The sequence below is a fragment of the Aplysia californica genome, unplaced genomic scaffold (assembly GCF_000002075.1).
Source record: "Aplysia californica isolate F4 #8 unplaced genomic scaffold, AplCal3.0 scaffold00950, whole genome shotgun sequence".
NCBI classification, from domain to species: Eukaryota; Metazoa; Mollusca; class Gastropoda; order Aplysiida; family Aplysiidae; genus Aplysia; species Aplysia californica.
The window spans coordinates 70781-86400 of NW_004798220.1; the positions used below are offsets into that span (position 1 = coordinate 70781).

The 15620-nt window shown below is 38.2% G+C and overlaps 1 protein-coding gene across 1 annotated transcript in view; it reads left to right on the forward strand.

The window, feature by feature from the left end:
* Window positions 1-15281, forward strand: part of LOC101846697 (protein cornichon homolog 1) — a 22085-nt gene extending 6804 nt beyond the window's left edge. Inside the window, exons 2-5 of the mRNA XM_005110825.3 lie at window positions 4324-4392; window positions 5829-5941; window positions 7689-7832; window positions 10748-15281. Coding sequence (XP_005110882.1) covers window positions 4324-4392; window positions 5829-5941; window positions 7689-7832; window positions 10748-10775 — 354 coding nt within the window. The 3' untranslated portion in view covers window positions 10776-15281. The remainder of the gene's footprint in view (window positions 1-4323; window positions 4393-5828; window positions 5942-7688; window positions 7833-10747) is intronic.
* The last annotated feature ends 339 nt before the right edge of the window (window positions 15282-15620 follow it).

A 15620-nucleotide genomic window follows, 5' to 3' on the forward strand; every position in this document is an offset into this window, starting at 1 on the left:
GCGGCCGCACAATCGCATAAAATCCAACAGGGACAGATTATAATGACTCGAATCTCTCTTTTTTCTTTTTTTTTTCTTTTTTTTTTCCTTGCGCCTTGAGAGAGAGTGAGATAGAGAGAGACGAGTGCGTGCTTTAACCCTTAAAAAGTGAAAAAAGTATGATATTATACTAGATCTAGTGTACAATTGTTTTAACATTTAACTCCTTTGCCAAAAAGTGGGATACCTGGGTGAGACTAACGAGGTCCAAAAATCAACGTAGGCTCGACCGTCTTGTGCGAATAAAATTATTTCTTATTCGCACACCCGGTGTGAATAATATTAATTCTTAAACGCACACCCGATGTGAATAATCACTTCCTTGTCTTCCTAATAATATGTAGGCCTATTGACAATATATTGAAATCTATTAAGTCAGAAAGTTTTTAAGTATTAGAAAGGCATATTGATGAAAGGTGTGAGCAAGATCGTTATTAGTTAAGTTAAAAATAAATTAGGTAATAGAAATGTAGGGTACTGCTATTTTGTTAAAAGCTATAGACCCTTACTTTCAAATAAAGCCTTACTAACTCTTTACTAAACATTGTAATTGCCTTATTTTAAACGGAGTGTCTACGTACACGGTAACCGGGCTCGTAGTTTCAGTATCTACGTACACGGTATCGGGGTGCTTAGTTTCGGGGGCCCCTTGAGCTAGGTGAACAGTAAATGCTTCGCTCCCTTCATGACCTTGACTTCTTTCGCTTTTGTTACCCGGAATTCTCAAATGATGGCCTGATTACTGTTGTAACAATTATGACATATATATATATATATAGGCCTTAAAATAATCTATTCTTTCTCTAAAGCTTTGTCCGAGTTCTGGTTGCTGGGGCCCATCATCAAGAACTGTCAGTGAAACTTTCAAACGCTTGCATTAACATCTCATGACATGACCTCCTACGTGTGAGTAGGCTTAGCCCGTGTGTCGGGGGCCGTCGGTTGTCGAGGTCAACAAAGTTCATTCACACTGGACGCGTTGGTCGAGGTGTTTTTCGAGACTTAACCAGTGTGGGACAACCGATGGGAGGGGGTGGGGGTATTTTTTTTACACTTGGGCTTAAAGTGCGTGCCGTGATACATGTACTAATTGAGGATAAGAAAAAAAATTAATGAACAACTTTGGCGCTTTTTTTGGGGTGGGGTGGGGGGTTGCTTTGAGTGTGTTGCCTTATTTTGGTTCACAGTTGTCGTTGAGGAAACAAGACGGGTGTGTTCCATTATTTGGATTCAAAGTTTTACGTCAACCTGGATACAAATAAATACAACAGGAAAACGAGGAAAAAATGAAAGAAGTCAAGGTCATGAAGGGAGCGGAGCATTTACCATGCACCTAGCTCAAGCGGCCCCCGAAACTAAGCACCCAGTTACCATGTACGTAGAGATACTGAGACTACGTGCCTGATTACCGAGTACGTAGACACTCCGTATTTTAAAAACTATTGTTCAGCTATAACAATTTAGACGAAAATTTAATTTACATTAATAATTATAACTTCAAAAAAAAAAGCTTTAGGCTATTCCTCCAAAGCTCTACTAGCATAACAATTTTTAAAATATATCAGCGAAGTCATTTTGTCACACATAAATAGGGTGTGACGAGATGAACGTGTGACGAAATGACCAGATACCTAGATGACTGTAGACTTAGAGATTCTATGACAATGATGAGACAGATCTAGTCAATAGAGGCCTATATGGCTTTGTTTAACTGAAATATTGAGTTCGCAGTTATTGAATATTGTTGCTAGGGCAGGCTAAGCCTTGATCTAAGGTGACCAATTTTTAGTCAAGCACAAACTCATGCTCATGCCATTCATTTCAAAATGGAAGAGGCTATCCGTACTTAATGACGGCTAGCTGCTAGACTGGCAGGCTAGCCATACTTAATAATGATGACTAGACTGACAAACAGCAAAAAATAGGCCTACTGAATTGTAAATAAATTTTTTGTTTGCAATACCCAAAAAAGTATTTGTGTTTGAGACAAAACCAAAAGGTGCCTTACTGACAGTGCATGTATAAATTATAAACCTAAATTGACCTCTGTACTCAATAGGTTTCTAATAGGCCTAAAAAAATAAGTATGCCTAGACTGGCGGCAGGCTATTAAGTACGGGTAGACTGGTAGGCTAGCCGTACTTAATAATGATGGCTGAACTGAAATGTAAATAAAATTTTAATTTGCAATACCTAAAGTATTTGTATTTCAGATGAAACCAAAAGGTGCCTTATTGACGTGGGTGTATTTTAAACCTGAATACTTACTAGATCTAATGAGACCTGTGTACTCAACAGGTTTCGGTCAAGAGGGCTTAACCTAGATCTAAGTATGGCTAGACTGGCCACTTTGTTTCAAAATAATTAGGCGCTAAGTTATTTTGTGTGTATTTAATTTTGGGGAGGAATTCAGTAATGAGCAACAACTGAAATATGAGGGTTTAGATCAGGGTTTGGGATAGGTCTAGAGTCTGGTGTGTAGGCTTAGGTCCCTTCTGCCTTCTTTTATAATTGTGTTTGTTGTGAAAGTCGCTCATTACAGAGTCCTTCCTAATTTTGAAACATACAAAAAAAGTGACATTTATATGAATTTTACTCATTAATATAATTCTTCTACAAGGATCTGGTTGGTATTCATGTGTTATAAATATATATATGTGAGGCATCATGGGGAAATCAGGCGCTCGTCAAAATAATGGAATTGAAGAAATCAGCTGTTTTCTGCCAGTGTTGCAATTTTTATCGAATTTTCGGTTTTTTTATCCATAACTGTAAAAACACATTTCCATGTGAATTTTTAAAAACGTTGATTAAAGGCACAGAATATGTTATTTTATCGTTTTCAGGGACTCTCAAGCTATTGAAATTGTCAAACTTTGGCGGCCAATTTCTCGCTAATTTTACCTCTGAAACCGGCCGAGCCCCACCTCCTTCAATCGCCAATAATCTTGACTTGTATCGAACAAAGATGTATATTATTTTTTTCATCAAAAGCAAGGCAAATGGACTTTAAGATGATGCCATATGTCCCAAAATTGACGAGCGCCTGATTCCACCGCATCGTGACGCATGTTCATTAACGCAGGTGGCTAGAGTGCACTAATTGCGTTGATGTACTACTTCCCTTTACTCAAACAAAAAAACATTAATATTAATTGGCTTCTAGTCTGAATCTTGAAACTTAATTTAATGGTCAGGGATTGTTTATTGGAGATGTCTGCTCCTTTTTAGCACTTACCAGTCACACAGCCAGCAGTGCAAAATAACCCATCTGGTCGACCAGCCAGGAGGTTCACTGCAATGGACTTCTCGGGCCTGACCCAGAACACGAATCATTTTCACCATCGCATTATTGCGCCAAGTGACCGCAAAGTGTTAACCCTTTTGTTGCCAGGGGGTATACTTTATACTGTCAGTACTGATTTTCAGCTGAGTTCGTTACCCAGGAGAGCAGCCTAATGTCTCAGTGATGGACGCACAGTCTAGATCTAGCACACTCGTGACATATTTCGGACTCCGGGTCTTCAATTGTTTCACTTTTCTTGTACTCCCATTTCCTTCTATCTTACTCATTATTTCTTATCTAATAATCTGCAAATCTATGTCAAAAAGTGAATTTATTTGCTTTTTTAAAGTCATTTCAATGTTTACTTTTCACAAGAGCATGTGGCCACCTGCAAACCTAGCTCTATGTTTATCTATCACTTGCAAGCCTAGCTCTATGTTTATCTATCACTTGCAAGCCTGGCAAATTTGGTACCAATATATGAGCGTCTTGTATTCCCGAATTTGAATCTACACAGCGCTTGTGGCTAAAACTCTGAACTGAAGAATGAGAGCCAGGTTATTAGCGTGACAAACATGTACCGTCGTATTATGCAACCAGGAGCGGCAAATTTTTTGCCTTCTTCCTTAACGTACATGGAACGGCACGACACTAAAAATTACGCATTTTCATGACGTACCAGGTACATCATAAGGCAAAGAAGGGGTTAAAAATTAAACTATCCATTTGTCAAATATATCTGAAATTCTATCACTAAACATAAGAATCATGTGCTTCCCTTTCACAGAATAAAAAATGCTTAACTGTGTTTTACATGTTGACTAGAATAAGCTTAGAAACACTTTTTTCATATGAATACAAATATACTGAAATAATTCAAAGAGTAGGCCTATAAATATATGTACTGTAAAATTTATAATCATTCATTATTTTAAAAAAATCTTTTTACATATATGTGTTTGGAATGCCCTTCCCAGAACAGTTTTTTCCTTCCACAGATAATTGCTTTTGATGAGCTGAAAACAGACTACAAGAATCCTATCGACCAGTGCAATAGTTTAAATCCAGTAAGTACAAATTGTTTTGTAAAAGTGTGTTCCAGACCCTGCCAAGTGTAATGAGAAACAGGAGTGGGTCAGTTTTGGAGCTAACAGAGAAAGGTGTGCAAGGTCCTCTACTTTGCATTTATAATGATAAAAAATAATATGTCATGTTCTGACAGAACGAGCAACAAACAGCTTTAGGAAAAAACACTTTCAATGATTAACTCCAAGAACAGCTCATAATAATCACAAAGTTCCAAGACATGACAAGCACATCATCACTGGAGACTCAATCCAAATCAGATAACATTCATTTTCAAGCAGTTGATTGAAACACATTGCTCAAGAACTTAAGTAGAAACAAAAAGGGATTAAAGTGTGGAAAAACAACATCCCAATAGAATGCACTATTCCTGTATTACCAGTCCTGGGCAACAACGTCATTGCACAGCGGACAGGTCCATAAGTGCTCCGTTCCTCTCAGCACCAAAGCCCTCAAGGTATCCATACTGATTGTTTCTGTGGCTGTAGAGAATTCACTATGCACAGTGTAAACACAAGAACATAGCATACAAAGCTAAATGGACATCCCAAAATGAAAAGACAAAAGCCAGATTAACGATTTGGCCACAAAACAGGTATTGCAGGTATAGATGAGTTCATAGTAGTGTTGGGTCAAGCTCGCTAGTATGAGAGTAACAAATGATTAGTTGGAAATACTCACAAATGAACGGACGAATAGCAAACCTTTCACTGGTAAAGATTCATTTGCTGCACATCTGGCCGCAGAAACAGCCGTTCATTTTGCGAGGGGACAGACAGACAGAGAGACTCTTTACATGGCATGTTACATCTGCTGCGCCTTGACTAGTCTATGTCATGTACAGACAGATAAGTTCATGCACCTATGATGCAACACAAGTTACCCACAACAAACCCCCCTACATCCCACCATCTTTTTGGTTACGCCACTGCTGCTGTGGCTTGACAGCTTTTTTTCACTTTCTGCACTTGTCCCAGTGAAAGCAGGCTTGTAGAGCTTTCTCTCTTCTAAAGTATCATAATTAACTTCCAAGTGCAAGGCTAGAGTTTAAGCAGGTTAGTTATTCTTGAAATATCGGGTGGGGAGGGGGAGGGGAGGTGTGTAGGTCCTTTATTCTTTATTCAGCATTTGCATTTAGAATTTAGACTAGATGTGTGTTGTTGGTTTTTTTAGGTTGTTTCAGTCTTCAGTTTGTTTTTCCAATGAGTGGGCTGTCCCAGTTAATGTTCCAACACTGCTTTGTGTATTTTGTTTAAACTGATAAATGTTGGTATTTAAAGATAATAAACTGTTGATCAGCCAGCAAAAATTAGCAATTTAGTTGTAGGTAAGGATTAAGGCATCATGTAAGGATATGTGGGTAATGGATTTATTTTATAATTAAAAATTTTTTAAAATTATTTATGGTCTGTTTCAGCTTGTGATACCAGAATATGCCATTCACATATTCTTCACGTTTCTGTTTCTACTGGCGTTCCAACTGGGCACAGTGCTCTTCAACATGCCACTTATCATCTACCATATTCGAAGGTAAAGCCAAGAGTTTCTTTTACGTGGACTTACAGGAATTAGATAAACACTTATGCTGTCAAGTGCTCATAGAGGGGCAGCATTCAGCCTGCTTAGTTTGCTCCTCTTTTTTGTTGTTAGCTAAAAATCTAAGTTTCAAAGCATGTATGATGTCTAGAAGTCATAATGTATAGAGATCTTTTCAGTAAAGACTAGACATCTGTGAGTAAGATGTAACAGAAAAAGCTATTACAGTTTATGTCCAGTTGTGTCTGATTATGAATTATATATGCCTCCTGCTTTCTCTATTGTTATTGGGAAATGCTGTCTATAAGCCAATAAAATGAACAAAAAAATTTAGATGAATCTATGAAAGAGAGTCATTTATCCATTAGTTTGTAGTACATGATAGTACATCATTTGATGACATCGAATGGCAGAATTTTAAACCAGACACCAAAGTCCTCAAAGGGCAAATGCCGAGAGTCTGTTTTCTTAGCTCAAAAAGACTCAGCTTGCCTGGGCTGGCCATTTTGTAAGAATGCCTGATCTCAGAATCTCAATTCTATTCATTCTACATAAATACTTCAACGTGGGAGAGCCTAGCTCCTAAGTCCTGACAGACCCAGCTGGAGAGCAACAGTCACAGAGGGCAGCAAATCATGTATGAGTGAGCTGCTTCACCGATAAGAAATGCTGAAACCAAGAGAGAAGCCTGGAAACTGCACTGTCACAAATGGCTTTGGCCACAGCAGAAGCCACAAGTCATCTTAACCTTTAATTCTTCTATTTCGGTGGAGAAATATTCCCCTCTGCAGATATATTGGTCATCGTCAGGCATTGGAAGAGCTAAATATTAGTATTATTAGTATTGTACAATACTGAAGGGAAGTATCCGAGAGGTATTATGAATTTTGAAGTTCATGTATTTTAACTTAAGCAGTGGAAACAGAAAACAAATACAGTGGAGTCCTTTTAAACCGAACATGGTCAGTCCAAAATAGTAGTACAGCAGTCTCCGCCTAAGATCCTAGTGCTCGGGAGCAAAGAAAATGTGATCTCTTGCGCGAATGGGATCTTACCGGAATGTAGACTTTCAGAGCGAGGTCTTAGGGGTGAATTTTATGTTTTCTTAAAATAGTGGGATCTTAAAGCAAAACTGGATCTTAAGTGGAGGAATCTTGGGTGGAGACAACTGCATACGAAAAGAAAAGAAAATCCCTGATTTTTTTTCTTCAATTTGAGCATGCTATACAGAAAACCAGGCTAAACCTATGAAAATCTGATGGGCCTACAGATTTTGGTTAAAGATGACTCCACCATAGATGTTAAGTGAGAGAAAGATGCCCATTTTTTAATGTCGGAAATGGAAAAAGTCTTTTCGTGAGCTCTAACGTGAACCAACAGATCCAAGTTTCATGTAATCATGTGGTGACTTAGATGGAGATTTATTATGATGTAAATGGTTTACCCTCTCTTTAACACTTACTGCACTATCAGGTACCTAACAGTGACCCTACATCTACCTGTAACTAAAATTGTAAAGTCCTCTCTGCTAATTCTGCCTGTTTTCATTGTAGCAGTCTGTTTCCAATTCATGACACTCTTCTTTTGCCATTGTGTTTTAAATTAAGACTAAGACATTCATTGTCAGATGAGAAAGATATGTGGAAATATCAATAAGTCATATATATTTCCCCTTTCATGCAAAAGGCAAGGCCTCCCAAACGACAGTAAGTCATATATATGCACGTTTACGTACTTTCAGGTACATGAACCGACCTGTGATGAGTGGAATGGGCCTCTATGACCCCACATCTATCATGAATGCAGATGAATTGGGTCGTGCACAGAAAGAAGGATGGGTGAAACTGGGGTTTTACCTCATCTCTTTCTTCTACTATCTTTACAGGTATGTTTGCATTTGGCATATTTCTGGACTCTTCTCAATTTTGAAGTTTTAAGAAGAAAACAAAATAGGGACTTTCATTCAGCAATAACACTGGATGCATGTTGGTGTTGATCTGAATCCAGCCTAGTTAATGAATGTGACCTTTGTCTAGCGTCAGTCACGTAGTCAAATTATCTCCTCACGGGGTAGCCAGACGTGTAAAGGGGTTTTATTTAGTTTTAGTAGAGGTTTTACGGCGCTCGCTACTGCATAAGGTCATATGAGCGCCAGAAGATTAGAGGTGTTACAAGAGAGTAACAAACATAAAAAAGAAGAAGGGGAGATAAGGACGATAGATGTTTGATAGGAAAGAAGAAGCAAACCACACCAAAGCACCCACCAAACGCCCACAAGCGATTTTATGATTAAACGAAAAGTAGGCACTGGGTGCCATATCCTCTGCTGTGCATGTACTCCTGTTCCCCACTGTGATGGCCGTTCAATAACAAATACTTTGTAAAACGCACAGAGCATTCTGTAGAGTATGGATGATAAATGCAATTATTACTATTATTGTTGACCGTGCATCCCAAATGATACTTAGTGAACCTCCATGGGATACTGAAAAAAAATGGTAAAAATGAGGAGGGGAGCTCTCGTGGCCTAGAGGTTGAGGTGTTCGCCTCTCATTCAAAGGTTCCGGGTTCACCTTGGTGGATATGGATATGTGAAGAATACAAATTGTAATCTAAAGAAAGCCTCTATTATGCTCTTTACCAGTTTGATGGAGTGATAGCATATTTTTTTGATCAGTTGGTGTGATACTAGACTTTTGTGTCCAAATGTCTAAACTGGCATCTTTCCTCATGGGAAGTTTTAGAGGATCTCCGGCTCTCAAACGATTTAAAAAAATAAATTATATTCTTTTGATCTCTGTTGGGAAATTTTGGTTACAATGGCAAACATATATACCGTAGCTGCCACTTTTCCGCTAAATAGCGGAAACTCCACTTCATCTAGCTTTTCCCGCTACTTTCCTCCTTCCTCCGCAGGACCGCTCTCGGTCGCAAATTGCAATACTTTTTTTTTTTAGACACGGAAAACACCGAACCGGGAGAGAGACGAAAACGCAGCTTGCGCATGTCCACCCGTAGCTTTCTACTTCCGTTTTTCTGTGCCAAGCGCTAGTTTCACATTGTTTATTGTGGAGCAACACAGTGTCGACCGAGCATCGGGACGATTGTGTGCCGAGTTGTCATTGAAAACGACAAAAGTTCGAGAGAAATTGATGCAGAATGCGTTCGGTGCGATAAAGAAATCGGTCAGTACAGTGGCAAAGGTGTTGCCTCCTTGATCCAATACTACTGCTCTACATCAATGCACAAGTTTAAAGTAAAAGAAATCTTTTTATGAGACACCAGCTGGCAACAAACACTGGATTTTTAGTCACCAAACTGTGTCAAATGCTTGTTAGTCAACTTAATGCTTTGTTTTTGTTTTTTGGGGGGTTTTCCAAATACATTTTAATTCTGTAGCCTATGGTTGACAAATATATGACAGTTTTCCCTTCCAAAAACATAGGCTAGATGTTCTAATTTGCCTCTGGATCTCACTGGTTTTACTCCGGCCTTCGGAGAGCGCACGTACGCCTTCGCGTGAATTTCCTCCTTTTTTGAAATTCCTGAGTGGCAGCTATGATAGACATAAATACATAGTTGTAAATACATACATAAATACACAATATCACACCAATACAGAACAATTTCACAAACATGCCATTGCTGGTCACCACTGTGCAGCGCCTATTCTTTTTTAGCTAGGTTTGTCATGTCTTGCTCAAGGACACACCCCAGTGACCACCCATCTAAACCCTGTGTCAGCGATATCTGTTTGACATTACTTTTGAGTCTGAATTCACTACTGTGGAGTCCACTTATAACGAGTCCTGAAATAACGAGAATCTGTTATAAAGACCCCATTCTGAAACCACGTTTTTTTTTCCTGTTCTTTATTTTTGTAGGTAAAATACTGCTATAGCGCAATCAGACAAACATGCGAGTCGGTTATAACGGAATATTGCTACAGCAGTGCATAGGCCAATTTACATAATGTAAAACCTCGCCAGCTGAGAAACTTGTTGGAGATCTAGCAGCAAAACGAAGAGTGGGAGAGCCCACGTGTGTCAACAATGAAGGCCGGAGCAAATGAGTAGGGAGGTTGTGGCATGCGCAGACCAGCAGAACGCATGGCATGATAGACCGACCTAGGCCTAGTCTAGATTATCTAGGCCTACCATGCCTCTCACTTCTCCGATACGGGGTGGAGAGATGGAGAGGTCACAGCAATATGATGATGAATGGGACAAATGTGTGATGTGCACAAGTAGACGGAATGCACCACAGGGTGTGGTTGGGTGGGGGACAACACAGCAGGCGAGTTAGCCTAGAGCCCTTTCGTTCTTATCGCCAGCGCCGAGCTGTCGAACATCGCTAGCGCGAGAGAAAGAAACCTGATTCAATTTTTGATCAAATAAGACCTAGAGGTAATGTTGAACTCAATCTTCACCTGGGAATAAGAAAAAGAAATGAACGAACATCAAACTCATAGATTAGGCCCACTTATTATTTCCCTTGAATTTATAACTGGATCCCCCATAACGAGAATCCTGCTATAACGGACATTTCGCACCAGTCCCCTCCCTCTCATTATAACAGGATTCCACTGTATTCACTTAACCACTTTTTGGTCTTATAGTAGATGATAGTTATAATAGACCCAATAGTAGATGATAGGTATAATAGACCTCCAACTTCTGAAATGAGAGCAGCAATGAGAGAGACAGCAAACCAGTACTATATTGTGCTATACAGGCTGACTGTAATTAAGCTGAAACATTCATAGATAATGACAACCTGTTTTCTTCTGTTTTTCCACAGTATGATTTATGTCCTGGTATCTTCCTGAAAAGTGATCTGTGAAGTGCTGCGGCAACAACATGCATGCAAGGCAAGAGAAAGTGACAGCCTCACATTACTACAGTTGTCTCCAGATGAACAAAGAGTGGCTGTTGTGGAAATCCGACTTGCCTTAAAACTGCCATTTGAAAGTTCTGAATTTTCTTTTATTTACTGTTGAGGATGTCTGTGTGTGATCTGTTTTCCTTTCGTTTAAAATTCTTCTAGTTTGGGCATTGACGCAGTTGTTTTTTGAGCAGAGTAACGGTTGAATCGCCCTTGTTTGAACTACAGTTTGTCAGCTTCCCTGAGCTTTATATCCAGATCTGGATAGAATGTTTTGTTAATAGGAAAGAAAAAATCTGGCCCCCAAACTCTACTTATCTATAAATTACAGAAGTTTCGGAATTAAAAGAAATAAACATTTGAACAGTCCACTCCAAAGTAATAAGGAGTTTGCTGATTAAGTTTTTCTTTTACTAAAACCACATAGGCATGCCTGGGCCTCATTCATCAGTTACAAATCAGACTGGACAAGTATTCTTTTCTTGGTTTTTAAGATTCTTGTTTGTTTTGCAGGTTAATGTGTTGTATTTTTATTACTCAATCTTTGCATCGCATTGACACAGTAGTCTGTAATGTATTTCAAAATGCACTGTGCACAGATTAGTTACTAATGAAAGTATTGGTTTGAATTGGTACTGATAGTTAACCATGTATTCTACAATCAACTTCTCCCTTCAGTGGGGTCAGAGAGTTCATGAAAAGTATTATTTGAGGTATCATTCCCAAGGAGACCGAACCGAATCTGTTCTGAAGAAGTATGAAAAGAGGGGTCATAGAAGTAGCCTACTTTACAGGCTTTTTATTTTGGAACCCTTTTGGATATGTCATGCTCTGGTATTATTCAGCGCTGGTAATATATCCTGAATAGCCTTAAAATTGTATATCCTAATAATGAGTACTGGAAGGTGTGGGGGGGGGGGGGGGGGGATCTGATGCGCTCCAATTTATTTCTACTTTCAGGCCAATGTAAATGAATTCAGAATTGTAAAATTCAATGCTAACATGCCAAATGTTTGTGTTATTCATGACACATAATATATATCACCTGTTGCGATGGTAATGACAGCCACCTTGAAAATAACAACGTCTAAATTCGTAAAATTTCAAACGGTAATTATAGAAAGATGTTTTACTTTGTAAGATGGGAATGGAAAGGCAGGGTGTATATTGAGGTAATAGGGTTGCTATAATTTTGATCGAAGTGTTTTCATGGATGTAGTGTGACTCTGAATTTCCTGATGATAATGTAAAAGAGTTAAAAATAAACCCACCTTTCCTCTCCTCAACCTGATATAAATACTCATTCACCCTGTCATGTTAGAGAAAAGACAAAAATGACGAGTCTGTTACCCACAAATATGGATGAGCTACACCCTGTCAAATTTCAAGTCTTTAGGACAATAAATAACTGAGATTTTGGGTTTTTATGCATGCTCTCTGTGAAAAACATAATTCAGATAAAATGACTTCAAAGTCGGAAATGATCTGGTGTGATCGTGGCATGCTGTCCTTGAAAAACACAGTTCTTAGGAAATGGCCATCAAAGTTGAAAATGCGAACACCGGATTCGATATCTAGACTCATTCTGGTATTCAAGAGTGCCAAAGCCTCAAAAATGATATTCCGCCAGTCTCTCTCACCCCCCACCCCCACCCTCACAATCCCTAGCAAGGAAAAGAAAGAAGGATATATAAGGGATAAAAGAATGAAGAGAAATGGATGTTTCACTTAAACTTGAAGGTACTGTATTGTTCATTGTCTACCTTCTATTGCATGTTGACATATCATGTTAAGGGTCTGAAACATTTGCTTGACGACTTAAAAGAGATGAAGTCGTGCCATTTGAACACATGCTATGAGTCTTTCCTTAATGTTTTTTTAAAAACTTTTGGCTCTTTCCTTGCTTGTGATTCTTTATTTCTACTTCATAATTTGCGTTCTGCCACAGCTCTGTCAGTTTTTCTGCTATGATTCTAACTGTTGACATGTTTTACTCACTTATTCTTCGAATGTGCATACTTTGTTCTTTAATATAATATGGTTGTATTGTCCTTTCTAGGTGACAGTGCTGCATTATTTTGCAGTAGTGATACTGTGCACCGTGAGAGTCTCAGCTTTAGACAACCAGTTCTGCCACTAGTTTTGATCAGTAACACAGAGCATTTTCAGGCTTTATGTGGTTATGAGGATTGTATGTTTTTAAAAAAATGAAATTGCATCAGGCAAAATGGGTTTGCATTGTAGATTTGGTGTTAACATCGAACTCTGTAAGACAGACTTTTGGTATTGAATTGTATTTTCAGGTGGGTTTTTGGGGGGGGTTTTTGGTTCTTTTCATGGGACCCTTTTCAGGAGGTATTTTTTAGAGGTGAATGGTAGAAAGGACTGCTACTGAGTATTTGATTCCAATTTCGCTTACTAGCAATAATCGCACTTGTGGGTTTGGAATAGAGAATTAGATGAATGTCTTTAATAAGCCTTTACAGCTTCAATTGTAAAGCACCTATGACATCTGGGGAGAATTGTCTTTGCCATTAGTAAGCTTGCATAAGTACATGGACAAACAACTATGTTTGGAAGGCGAAAAAACATCACTTTTACTCATCTTTATTTTTTTCTTTTGCGGGATTTGCTACAATGTGGCTTTGTAATTTAGGGGTTTTCTGAGCACTAAGATATTTTTAAAATTGTATTGAGAATAAAATTTCTTTGCTGTGCTATGTAGATTTATGATGTTTTCATGACTGGGCTGTCAAAATATGTGGATAGGTTTCCTTCTAGTATTTCTTTTTCATTGTTGCAGGTCATATTTTTTATGCATCAATAACGAAAGCTGACTTTTTCTGGTACTCAGTTTTGTGCATGATAGAATTAAGGTGGAAAGAATTTCCATTGAGATAAAGCTGTCAGTTTGGCGATAAATACTTTCATACTTTAATAGGTTTGCAATTGAACAGAAAATCCATTTAGTGTCTTGGAGTTCCTGATGTTTTTCTGAGGCCCAAGTCTAATTAAAATTATTTTCCTATAGATTGTCTAATCATGAAGCCACAAACTCATCCCAGATATATTTTATCAGTGGATGGTGGATGATATTTTATGAAATTGTAAAACAGTGTCTGCAAGGTGTAATACTCCATATTTTCTCCAAATTTGGGACCTTCCATTCTGTGTTGTTTAGTAATTGTTGTTATTGTTATAATTGCTCACATTTCTTAATCTCAAAGAGAAGCAGCAGGACGGTAGTTTATCAGAAAGTCCCCTTAGATTGAATTATTAAAGAACAGTGAATGAGAACAGCATAGTATTAGTAAGAAGTTTTGAGTGCTATTCCTTTTCCAAGCCCGAGTGCAACTTTCCTGGCCAATTGTTTCTTTCTTATTTTCTCCTATGGTAGGCTGAAAGAACCTTTGGTGTGTAACTTTTACGTTTTGAAAGTCAACAACATGAAACCCATCTTCCTTAAAAAGAAGTTCTTGTTTCCAGTAGGTTTTGTTTGTTTTTTTAAATTCCAGCTCGCTCTTTATTCTTTCAAGGCCCCTGTAGTAGAAAAAATTAAAGCTCTTTGAATCATTTGCCAGAGATGTCACAATGTCTTGCATCACATACATTGTACTAAAAATGGCATTTTTTCCGGCCAGTTCTTAAAGGTTCGAACCTCAACTTACCTCATCTCCTCTTTTCTTTTGTGCCTGTTTTGTTTTGTGAAAACTTGTAAAAAGTTTTTAAAATGAAAGAGCAAGGGCTTCCTTTTACCAGTTCAACAGTTTTGACTAGGCAGATACAGGTATATGGTCTCCCCACCCCACCCCCTTTTAATATTTTTTCTATGGTGTGTGTGTGTATTTTTTGAGTGAACATAGTATGTGTATGTTAAAGAAGACTTATTTATGAATGCTTCTCCCTTGTATGCTTGTCTGTGTGTGTGTGTGCTTGTATGTGTATATGTACATGTATATAATCATATTAATTCATAACACTGATGACGCCTGTTGAATTCAGACTTCAACCAAAATTTGAATTTTCTTTGCTGCAACCGTCATAATTGAGTAGATTAGTTAATGTAAGGCTTCCCCTTTTCCGTTCTCTTTTGGCTCATTATCCAGAGGGGATTTCATCACATTTTTTGTAACAGTAGATTGGGTTAGTTTTGTCAAACAATATGTGCACAGTGTTTAATAAGTTCTGTTCGTTGCAAAAATGTTTTTCTAGTTCAAAAATAACAATAGGAGTTTATATTGAAGATTCATTTAATTCTTTTCAGTCATTTCATTATCCTTTATGGTACTATAATCAACGTTTATCTAGATTCTTCTTGTTAGTTCTCCTCTGTATATTGATAATCATGAATGATTGAGTACTGACTGGTTTGAAAATTTTTATGCGTTTGTCAATTTTTTAAAACCATTTTTAGATTGTCTTTGCTAAATAAAACCTGAACAAATCCATAGATGATGTGTTTGCAAATGAATTTGGTTTCAAGTGGCTCAAGTGTATTTGACAGGTGCAATTCGAGAGGCACAAATGCAAATATCTAGGGCTCGTGAAGTTGGTTGCTTCTGGGATAGGTGTTGGGACTCTTTGCCTGTCCTGTTCGATGGTGAGATGGTCGTAACGAGCTGTGTCAAGGTTTTTCTGTGATAGTGATAGGTTAGTTTGAAATAGAATAAAGGAACAGACACTTGAATCGGCATCAAGGCCTGGAACTTGAACATTTTGCACTCCCTGGAAAATTATAATAGAACTGATACCTGTCTCAGATCTGGCACCTCATGATGATGATGGTCGG